At 33.4% G+C, this 12,638-nt stretch overlaps 1 protein-coding gene across 1 annotated transcript; it reads right to left on the reverse strand.

Moving 5' to 3' along the window:
* Positions 1 to 1,879: 1,879 nt before the first annotated feature.
* On the reverse strand, positions 1,880 to 3,250 carry LOC131041392 (protein S40-6). Its single transcript, XM_057974448.2, has one exon. The coding sequence runs from the start codon at positions 2,820 to 2,822 to the stop codon at positions 2,028 to 2,030; it is 795 nt and encodes a 264-aa protein (XP_057830431.2). The 5' UTR covers positions 2,823 to 3,250; the 3' UTR covers positions 1,880 to 2,027.
* Positions 3,251 to 12,638: the final 9,388 nt, after the last annotated feature.

Genomic DNA, 12,638 nt, shown 5'->3' on the forward strand with positions numbered 1-12,638 from the left:
TTCACTTAAATTTTAATTTACATGGATTCAAAAATGAAATTATATTTATTTAATTGAAATATATATTATCAAATATACAACAATGTTAATTAAATTAGTTGAATAAAATAAAATAAAGCAGTGTCACCTGATCAATATATATGTTTAAAGATTCATTTAAGAAAGTTTATGTCCGTTTGCATGATTTTTTAAGCTAATGTGAAAAGAGAAAAAATAAATTGAATTATCAGGCAGTAGCCCAGCAACCTGAAAGCAGCTTCTTTAAGAAAGATCTGTAACCACAGGGCGCCCTATAACCCGTAGCTTGTACCCGCTGCCTCAATCATTATTCACAACACGACGAAACATTTTCCACTTGTTAAGAATAACGGTAATAATTATCAGAAATAGCAAACAGTAGCAGCTCTGTAAATCTCAGACAACTGTCTCTCTTCTGAGTGGAAATAATGGAGTTCCTGATTTATGAGGATATTAAGGGTAAATATGTTATTGAATCTCTAATTATTTTATTTAAAGATATGCGAATTATAAAGATGACAGATTCCTTTGGGAAAATGACACATTATTTGATCAAAATTCATAACAGAGAACCATGATCAGAAAAGAAATAATGGATAATCAGAAATAGAGATTGGGATTCATTGATTAGATCTCTGGACAATCATTATGCTGTTCCCATTCTTGAACCTCATAGACTGTTTGATGACTACAGAAATTTCTCAACATACAGTAGTAGCTCTGTAAATCTCAGAGAACTGCGTTAAATATAATATATGAAGATACTTGGATTAAATATAATTACTTTATGAAGATGTTTGGACAAAGATATAAGTACTTTATTTAAGAACAAATTCATGGTAGAAAATTAATGATCAGCAAGGAAATGGCGGACACTGAGAAATAAGAATTGGAATTCATTGATTAGATCTCTTGAAAATTATTGTAGACTGTTTAATTTCGTGACATCATTAAAAGTTGAATCTCTAATTATTTTGTTCCAGGAGAAGCCAATTACAAAGATGACAGATTATTTTGTGAAGATTAGCTGTTTCCACTGTCAAATCTCATAGACTCTCTGTCTTTTAGACAGAAATTTCATTTCACTGATTCATTTAGACAGCCTTGAAAAAAAGATGACAGAAATTTCTGAGCAAACAGTAGTAGCCCTGTAAATCTAAGGGAAGTGTCTATCTTTTGAGTGAAAATTAAATGACATTACATTATGAGAATCCGATCGAAAAGATGACAGAATACTTGATCAAGTTATGGAACCATGATCAACATAGAAATAATGAATAATCGGAAATAAGTTTTGGAATTTATTGATTAGATCTCTTGACAATCGTTATGCTGTTTCCATTGTCGAATCTCAAAGACTGTCCGATCTTTTAAACGTCATTACAAAAGAATTTCTTTCATTCATTTAGAAAGCCTCAGAAATATCTGCTCTTCTAAACATATCATTAAAAAAAATAAAAATTCAATGAGATCGTTTCATTGATTCATTGAAAAAGCCTCCAAAATAAGACGACAGAAATTTCTGAGCAAACAGTAGATGCCCTGCAAATCTTAGGGAAGTATCATCTTTTGAGTTAAATTTTTTTTTTTTTTAAATTAAGAGTATTTGATCGAAAAGATCACAGAAAAACTATGATCAGCAAAAAAAATTGCGGACACTAAGAAATAAGGATTGGAATTCATTGATTGGATCTCTTGAAAATTACTGTAAACTGTTTAATTCCGTGGCATCATTAAAAAAAAGTTTTCATTGATTCATTTCGAAAGCGCCAAAAATAAGACGACGGAGAAATTTCTGAGCAAAACACCAAAAAAATAAAAATTTGTGGAAACTAATATGTATGAACTGTAACAAACACTGTTCTGGTTCTCCAAAGCAATTGAAATTGAATACGATAAATATGACAAATTAATACAGAAAGTTGAGCACTAGTTGGCCATAACAGCAAGCCAACTCACGGTGCACAAGAAGAGAAGAGAGATGAGGAGTGGAAAGGAAAGGAAGAAATTTAACCGAGAAAGCCGGTCTGTCTCCAGACCGCGTTTCGAACTCGGCTCATATCTCTGCCCTTTAAAGTCCTCCCGACGCCATGAAAGACCGAAGTCGTAGTCATCTGGCTGCGAGCCTGCTCGCGGGCCAGATACTCATGCGGGGGAAGCTTATCATCCCCTTCGTCTTCGTCCTCATCGCCGGCGGCCGGGAAACCATTCGGATTATCTTTCCGGTGATCAATTCCCAAAATCTTGCTCCAGTCAGGGACATTCACAGGAGCGGACTGGTGCATAAGCATGTGCCTGCTACCATTATCTGCAATTCTAACAGACATGCTTCGGCTTGCCGAAGGTGAAGCCATTTTAAAAGATTTCGAGGTTCTGGTAAGGGGAGAAAACCTCGATCGGACGGCAGAGTCCTCAAAGGCAACAGAGAGGCCCCCTGTTTCAAACCCTAACCAGCGCTGCTGCGGCGGAGGCGGCTGCGGCTGCGGCTGCGGCTGCTGTTGCTGCAGCTGCAGCTTTCCTCCTCCACCGCCACTCCCGACCCCACCATCCGTCTTGTGACGCGATATTTCCTCCTTGACAGTTGATTCGTGCACGGGATTCGAACCCTCGACCCACGCTTCCCACACATCCTCCTCCCTAAGCTCGTTCAAATCCCCTGCCTCGGAAGGAGCAGGATTAGAAATATTATTGTGGGGAAGGCTCCCGAGGAGTTTCTCGACACGGGAGCTAGCCCCGGCCCTGAGCAAACCCTCGGGGCTCATGCTCACACTCATGCTCACACTCATGCTCATTTTCGTCAACATGTTTTCTGAACCTACTGGGGGCACCTGCGCCTTAATGGCGGCTCCTAGTACCTGGAATACGCTAAAGGTCAATATATAGGCGATCCTAGCTCTGTGTCGCTCTCAATTGGAAGCTGGGGGCTAAGTGGCGGACATAGAAGGCAGGCACCGGGGCCCAGGAGGACCCAGAACACACCACCACTCTACTTACAGACGGCAAATGGATGAAAAGACGCGCATACAAAAGGAGAAATCAGATTGGAATTTGGTGACCGGGATTTCTTCATGAAAATCCGGCAATTCTCTCTCCCGTTCGCTTCCAAAGCCAGGCTATAAATGCCTTGTGTCTGGTATTGATCCCCTGTTTTCCACCAGCCTCCATGGATCTACCTTCAAAGCTCGTCCGTCCGGCTGGCTGTAAAACTATAAATGGCAGTCCCCACGGCCCCTACTTATTCACGCCCCTGAATTCTCATTTCATTTAATTTTCCATAATTTCGCTTAATTTCGTTCTATAATTTTGCAACTGGCTTCGCGTCTTAATTATTTAGATAGAGACACTAGGTAGCCGGGTTTCATTTCGCCTCAGCTCCATCCGCGGTGAATTTTAATGTTTTTAACTCGATGAGAGGGATTTTTAACTTGGTCCATTTCAAGTGAGGTCATTGGACTTCATTTTTGGTATGAATGTACAATATCAATATGAAGGTCTGCGAACACATTGTTCTAGTAGGTATTTGGGGCATTAAGTGGTTTGATATGAACATCAATAATATTAATGTTAAAGTTTAAATTTATGAGTATAATTTGGAGCATTAAGTCATTTGACATGAACATCGATGATATCATCATTAAGGTTCAAATCTATGAGCACAATCTAGAGTATTAAGTCAACAACATCAACGTTAAGGTCCGTTAAGGTTAAACCCATGAGCACAACTTGGAGCATCGAGTCCCTTGCTTGAATGCCAACAACTTAGGTTCAAACCTATGAGCACAATCTAGAGCGCTAAGTCACTTGGCATGAATGTCAACAACATCAACATTTAGGTTCAAACCCACAAGCACAATCTTGGACACTAACTCACTTGGCATGAACATCAACAACATAAATGTTAAGGTTCAAACTCATAATCACAATTTGGAGCATAAAGTCACTTGGTATGAGCATAAACAACATCAACACTAAGATTCAAATCGATGAGCACAATTTGGAGCACTAAGCCACTTGGCATTAATGCCAACAACATCAATGTTAAGGTTCAAACCTATGAGCATAATTTGGATTACTAAGTCACTTGACATGAACATCAATAATATCAAAGTTAAGGTTCAAATCCATGAGCACAATATAAAGGACTAAGTCATCTCATGAATGCTAACAACATCAATGTTAAGGTTCAAACCCATGAGCACAATCTGGAGCACTAAGTCACTTGACATGAACACCAACATTAAGCTTCAAATCCATGTGGCATGAGCATCAATAATATCAACCTTAAGGTTCCAACCCATGAGCATAATTTGGAGCATTAAGTCACTTGACATGAACGTCAACACCAAGATTCAAACCCATGAGTGCAAATTTGGAGCACTAAATCACTTGCGTGAATGCCAATAGCATCAATGTTAAAAGTTCAAACCCACAAGTACATTAGATCAATAAGAGCACAAAGTTCCTTTTGGAACTTTAAACCTTGGTAAACACACAACAACACAACCACTTAACCACCACACTATGAAATGAGCCTGACCAAAATAAAGTCACTTGGTATGAATGCCAACAACATCAACACTAAGGTTCAAACTTATGAGCACAATTTGGAGCACAAAGTCATCTAACATGAACACCAACAACATCAACATTAACTTTCAAACCTATGAGCACAATTTAGAGTACTAAATCGCTTGACATGAATGCCAAAGGTACAGCCTGAGTTGGCCTAGTGGTGGAGAGGTCACAAAGTTCAAATCCCACAAGGGGTATGCACGCCTCGTTTGTAGCAGAGTTAGGTGCCTCCCGCAAGGAGTAAGAGGTAGTCCCATATTGCTCAAGCTCATTTATGACCCATATACAAATTGCTGGCATTGTTGACTATAAAAGATCCTTTTGTTTCCTTTCCTAAACCTACGAGTACATTAGAAAGAAAATTCGCGATCACAATATTCCAATAAGACAACACCACTTAACCATCAAAATAAACATTTTAATAATAATAAATAATCTCCAAGAGTAGGTCCCACAGCTCCACTAGTTTTTCGTCCGCTTGCATTTGATTTCGCTGGATTAGGAGTCCATTTGCGTCACACGAAAAGGAAATGAAGAAGACCGGGGCAAAGCTGTGGGTCCCACGCCTTGTTTGTCTAAATCTACCAACCAATCAGAACCCTCGTGGCGGGCCCCACGCACTCAATAAACCTCTGCTACAGTCACGTCAGCAAGGCATCTAAATGCACGGAGGCGTGTAGCCCTGGGACGCACATGCAGGACACGTGGCACAAAGATCCTGGATGAGCACAATATCTAATTTTGCACTGCCACGTAAGGCCTGACACTGTTACACAATTGGACATACATAACTGGTGGGACCCACTGGGTCCCTCCCTGGTGGGTCCCGCGGTGGGCCAGGCCTTCCCATCCGTATCCAAATTATTATAAAAGCGAAATTATTGTGAAAAGGAAATGAGAGGAGAGATTCTCCACAAGTACGGCAGTCAAGTGACAGAAAAAAATTCCCCGTCACCCATTAATATGTGGTGGCCCCTCGACTGAAATTTCACCACATTTAGAAACCACAACAAAAGAATCTTTGGTTTAAAAAAGGCAAATTGATTGCTTTTTCTCTTAGATTTTGAAGGCCATACATAATAATATTCGCACTTTTGTGTGTGGCTGCTAAACATATAGTTTTAATTATGTTTAATGAAGATTAGAGGCATTATGTGTTAAATATTCAAGATGCTAAAATAATCATTGCACAACCACTTCCCATAAATTCAAAGCTATTTTATGAATATGCTTTCTAATTATGCTCCTCCTTTTCAATGGTGGTTAAAATTTGCACACAACTTTCATAATGGTGGTTTAAATGTGTAGATCACACCTATCTCTTTCATATTTGTTCTTTCATATTAGGAGATTACTATATATATTTTATTATGTTTCAATAGGAATTGTGATATGGTAATCTTCAGTTATATGTCTTTTATCAAGATTTATTGTAAAAGATCTCATATCAAGATAAATTTACACCATTTATAAGATTTTGGTGTCATTGTGTGCTTGTTGAGACTTTTGTGTTGTTGTTGACTCTATAAACTGGTTTAGTCTCTTAGATATTAAAACATATCTTTCATTCATTCATGAATGTTTCACTCTCGATTTCATATCCGTTCTCTCACATTAGGAGATTACTACTAGTTCATTATATTGGATATCTTATTATATTTTAATAGAAATTTTGATATGGTAATCTACAACTATACGTCTTTTATCAAGATTTATTGCAAAAGATTTCATATCAAGACAAGTTTACTATATTTATAAGATTTTGACATCATTGTGTCTTTGGTGAGACTTCTGTATTGCTCTTGACTCCATAAACTGTTTTAGTCTCGTGGATATTAAAACACACATTTCTTTCATTCATGAATGTTTCACTATCTTGAATAAAGAAATTTGTGAACCTTATTAGATTCTTTTATTCATTCATTTATACACGATTTATTATGTTAAACAAATAAATTCATAATGTGATAGTTGAATCTATTATAATGTTTATTAGGAGTTGTATTATAATAGATCTAAACAAATAATTATGAGTTTGCTATAAGATATAAACCTTATAATATAATTATTTTAAAACATATACCCTATAAAGAAAATTAATTAATTAATTAATATTTACTAAAAGTATATCTTATAAATATTAAATAATTATAAATCCTTAATGGAAAGGTATAATTTCTCATATGAGAATTAATTATTTTTTTGTTCTCATTTATGGAATGTATATAATTTTATGAAGATTATTGTAAATGGTTTGGAAGACACCATTTGGAAGGAAAGAGATTATAACTTTTAAGTTCTAGATTTGTATTATTGTTTTTCTAGTCATAAATTTTGTAATTGTTGTGTGTGTATTAAATATTTGATATATATATTTACTTTACATTAATTAATTAATGTTATTAATTTATACACCTAGAATTAATTTATATAAATTTTAACATGGTATCAAAGTCTCGTTTAAGTTGTGAACTTTTTGATTGTAGAAAAGTGAACTTTTTACTATAGGAAACATGTCTAATTTTTTTTAAAAAGAAAATAACATCTCCTAATTTTGTAGGCACCTAAAAAAGTAAAATATTAAATAACTTATTGCATTACTAAAACTGACATGAAATATGTCTTACATTTTTTGTTTACATTTCAATATAACATTTTATATTATATCCTTCATATGAATCATGTTTGTGCAAACTGAAGATAATTTATCTTCATCTGTGCTTTTATTTTGGTTGTGTAATTAATAAATTAAATGTGTATATTTATTAGTAAAAAAATAAATTTATTTTTGGCAAAAAATCCAAACAATATGGGTTCTCAATATGTCCCATAAACATGTTCTGCCACCCCACTGTACTTAAATATTTATTCGGTAAATAGTTTCAAGAACACTTGCAAAGAGCTATCATCTTTATTCTCGCATTACCATCCCAAACATCTAACATCAACCCTTATTTGTATGCCCATTTGACAATTCAATTTTAAGCTTGATTATGGTCTAAGAAATGTTGCAAGAAACAAGTTTTAAACAATGAATAAATTCTTGCGTCTTAGAGTAGAGATTTCAATTACCTTGAATCATCCCCAAATTACTTATAGATTCATTGCATAAAGAGGGATGAGATGTTTCTATTTCCCATTCATTATCTCCATACACCAAATAAAATTACAAAAATTACATTAAAAAATATGTTGGCATGTGCCCTTGGTGTCACTCAAGGTTCTATTAAAAAAAGAAAAAAATAAATGAGGGAGGTTGAATCCCTAATTTATCCTATATTCATCTTTTAACAATTATCAATAATAGAATTGGAATCAAGTAGCATATATCATATTCTCATTTAGGGCAAACATGCTTGTTATCAAACCGATTCTAGATACATGCATGTGATGGAGAAGCCAAAGAAGCCAAAAGATGTAGTGGATATTTCTAATATTGGATGAAAAGAAAACACAACCACAATGTTGTTGCCACATGGATAAGAGAAACCTCCCTATTGAAAAATTCAAATGAATGTTTTTGTAGACACCTAAATTTGACTACTCAAATTTATTAATTCGAGTTCACTATGACTTTTATTCTTCTAAAATAATTAACTAAATTTTATTTAATTAATTATTATCCTTGCACAATGAATTATATTTCTTTTAATCTTCTACAATAATTAATTAAATTATATTTAATTAATTATTATCCCTAGACAATTGATTATGTTGCCCTTTATTCCCCTAAGGTTTGATTAATTTTAATAAATTAAATCCCACCTAAGACAATCTTAACTTCCTCTAATCTAGAGTTAATTAATTAACTAGTTTCCTCGATTCCTAAAACATTAACATTTTCTTTTAATTTAAAATGCATCCCAACTACCTAACCCCACATGTGACTACCTCTCATAAATGACTTACATGCACAAGTCATCTTCCATCCTCCACTTCACCTTTTGACCAAATATATTTTATTTGGTGCTCACACATGTGTGAGAAATGTTCTTCCCAACACACTTTCCTCTTTGTTACATTTGTCATCTCACTCCTCTTACACCTCTTCCACTTTGCCACTTTTGTTTCTACTTGTCATCCTTGTGTTCTTCCCAAGATGTGTGAGCACATGTGTGAGCATACCTTTCCCTCTTCCTCATGACAAGTGTTCTTCCCAATGTGACACATGTCATAAGACTATGAGCTCAATCCAACTCATCTCCTCTCCTTCAATCTCAACCCTCAATATTGCAACTTACAATATAGTGAGAATTATAGTCATTACCAATGATGAATTTATGGTTCTTATACATGATTTTCCACCAATATTACTTTAATTATATGGACAATTCTTGCATATATTTTTTATTCTTGCAATTGTTGCACCATTTACATGTTGATTTTGATGATTTCAATTATGAACAACTTTATATTTGTGTATTTGGAGGAAGCTTCCTTGCTTGGTGATATCAGCAAAAAGTCTCTAATGTTAATTATAATTATTCCATCCATAATAGCACTAAATTGGAGGATATTTAGGGAGGTTTGTGATTGTAATATTTTATTTCTAGCTTAAATGCATGTTGATTTGTGTCATGATTCAAAAAATATTTTCTTTAGGATGATTTCCTCTTGGTATTTTTCTACCATTCATAGAGATTGAATATTTTACACAATGGTAGATTATTGAAATGACACATTTTCCACTAACATTTTAGATGAAATTGTGAAGGGTGACAAGTATGTGCTAGTGGATGATCTCATAAAGTACAACATATTTCATTAGAATAAGTGGTTGCTTGCATATTTGATAGTGAGAGTTTATGGCGTGAATTTTGTTGTTGTAGGGTGCTAATATTTGTCCCTCTTATATATTATTACTATTCTAGATCAATCCATGAAGCTAAAATTAACATCTCTCAAATAGAGGTAAAGTTTGTTTTTTAATGTGTATTTAAGTGACGCACGTTACAACATTATGGGGGTAAATGTAGTAATTATCTTCACAATATGTATTTTCTATTGCGTAGGATGCATTGACTATTATAACAATCCTTTATTTTGTAAAAAATAGATTTTTAACATTTCAAGAAGTTTCAAAAGTTTTTGGACTAAAGTGCTTCATGCTAGTGCATATACACATTTGGATAAATTTTTTAAAAGAGATGTTATTAATGGAAGAGGATTTGAGACATACTATATAACAACATGTAGCATGGATAAATTGGTTATACCTTGAAGATGGCCACAACACTATCACCCAACTTAGTGTTAGTTGGCAGAAGTTGCATCATTTAACTGGTATAGGATCTAGGTTGTAAGTGCAGTAGTATGTCTCAACACAATTGCACAAGGTTTCTTGAGCACCATGGTTTGAAATTCATTGAGAATTTTATTTTTTTTTGGGAGGAGAGACTTGTAATGTCCCAAATTAATAAAAAAAAATTTAGATTAGAATTTGTGGTAGTTATGACAAACCATTTTGAGTAGTGCAATGAACTTGAGCAACACTTGGCTTCAAAATAACGTGGGAACTTTAATGCAAATTAAATTGTATTTTCCCTCCCAAATGAACGAGTGGGTCTTCTTAGATACCCAATATGGTGAAATTTTTGTATATTTAGTTTTGGAACCTTCATTTGGGGTCCTTTGTCAACTCATTATCTCATCTTCATTTTGTATGAACACGCTTTTTTTTTAAAATTTTCCTATGTGGATAAATACCCATGAAATATTACAATTTAAAAAAAAAAAGATGATTTGTGAGGGACATGTGATGAAACCCCAATGATTTTGTTGGGAATTCTCACTTTGGGAATCAATTGGAGCTTTAATGAACTTTTTAATGTAGCTTGGCTCGAGTAGTTTTAGTTTGTGGATGTAATTTGAGTTATTTATTTTTAGAGTCATGTGCTTTCCACAATCCATAATGTTATTTTTGATTTTTTGGTTTAAATTGTGTATTTTTTTCATCATCACCGTTTTGGATCATACTACATGATCCATCATCAGGATGAAATAAATAATTAGAGAGAAGAAATGAGAGGATAGCTATAGGATGAAATAAATAATTAGAGAGAAAAAATGAGAGGATAGCTACAGACTGACAAGTTTAAATAGAGGTTGGGGAAAGATTGTAGAACTTGGAGGAGAGGGAAAATTATAGATAGATAGATAGATAGATATTCATTAATGCAAAAAATAATAGCATATGACAAGAAAAAATATTAATAAATAAAATACAACTAAATAAATATAAACAAGTACATGAATACATATATATAACCTAAAAACGCAATGACAAAAAATTACAAAGAAATAAATATATAAAAACTAGATAAATAAAAGACAACTAAAGTAAATAAATATAAATACAAATGAATATAAATAATAGTGATATAGTATATTAAATTAAAAGTAGCTTACTTTTGTTGTATTTTAATTATCTACTTTTTATATATTTATTTCTTGGTTTTTATTCATTATTGTTTGTTATATATTTATTCATGTAAGTGTTTATATTTATTTAATTGCATTTTAATTATTTGTAGTTTTTTTTTTTGTGTATGTTATTATTTTTTGTATTAATGAATATTTGATATATATATCATTGTCATTATATTAATAAGCATATACATCTTGTTATAAATAAATAAGTTCACATTTATTTAGATTTTTTATTTTTAATCTTAATAAGTATGACAAATTATTTTGTCTTTTGTTATTATTTTACTAATACTATTCTCATATTAGTTAGGTATATATATATATATATATATATATATATTTGTATATATATATATTTGTATATATATATATATATATATATTTGTATATATATATATATATATATTTGTATATATATATATATATTTGTATATATATATATATATTTGTATATATATATTAATTGGTGTCTATATATTCTTGGATACCATTATATTCATTGGTGTGTGTATACTTTTTTCCTTTCTCCTTCCTCCAAACTCTAGAATCTTCTCCCTGCCTCTATTTGAACTTATCAATCTGTAGCTATCCTCTCATTTATGCTCTCTAATTATTTATTTCATCCTAATGATGAATCATGTAGTGTGACCTGAAACGTTGATGATGAAAAACACACACAATTTAAAATAGAAAAGGAAAAAGCTATTATTTATTTTCAGTTTTTCAATAGGTGTATGGTTGTTGTTGTTGGAATCAAGGAACATTGAGGGGGGGGGTTGTGAATTAGTTTTCTACCGGTTTTCAAATTTTCTAATTTAACTTTAAACCACTAGAAGCATAAGCATGAAATTGAAATGCACAAACTCAAAACAACCAACCACAAAATCATAACACCAAGATTTTTGCATGGAAATATAAATGGGAAAAACCACGGTGGGATTTGAACCCACAATATTATTTCACTATGGCTAGTAGCAAAACAATATTACATGAGGGGGAATGCACAATCATTCAGACACACTGCCTAGAGCTCACTACTCAATTACAATAAGGGCTACAATCCTGGAAGGCTCACTGCATTACTGATCAATTACAGTGATGAAATAAAATGAAAGAACTCAACAATAGCATCTAACAATGCCTAGATGAGTTCCAATTAAGTGCAAAATCTCTAACTGTATTTTCTCTGCAACTCTGCTCGGTTTCCTGTCTCAGTCAGCTACTGGATTAAGAATGTGCACATGAAACTACGACACAAAGGATTCTCGACCACCACTTGTTCTCATATCAATCATACCACACACCAAAAATATCTTCTGCGCCGGTCTAATATATCCGCAATCACAAAATAATTATTTATCAAGTCGGCTTGATGATGTAACATGTAATCATGAGTCAGCCTGACCGGATCACTAAAAAATGCAGATCACCAAATCGATGATAGAATGATCTCTATGTTGGCTTAATCGTCTCATGCACGATTCATAACACTGCAATCACCGAAAAGCTTCCAGACCAAAATTGCTCTGCTCAACCTGAAATACCGGTTAGCTGGCTACCTGTTGACATCCACTTTTGGATATCAGGATCTGTGATTACAGGATATGAATCTCAAGAAG

Source organism: Cryptomeria japonica, chromosome 11 (genome assembly GCF_030272615.1).
Source record: "Cryptomeria japonica chromosome 11, Sugi_1.0, whole genome shotgun sequence".
In the NCBI taxonomy this organism is placed as follows: Eukaryota; Viridiplantae; Streptophyta; class Pinopsida; order Cupressales; family Cupressaceae; genus Cryptomeria; species Cryptomeria japonica.

Excerpts from the sequence above, each read along its gene's own strand:
- LOC131041392 (XM_057974448.2), bottom strand. The coding sequence starts at position 2,822 with ATGTTGACGAAAATGAGCATGAGTGTGAGCATGAGTGTGAGCATGAGC.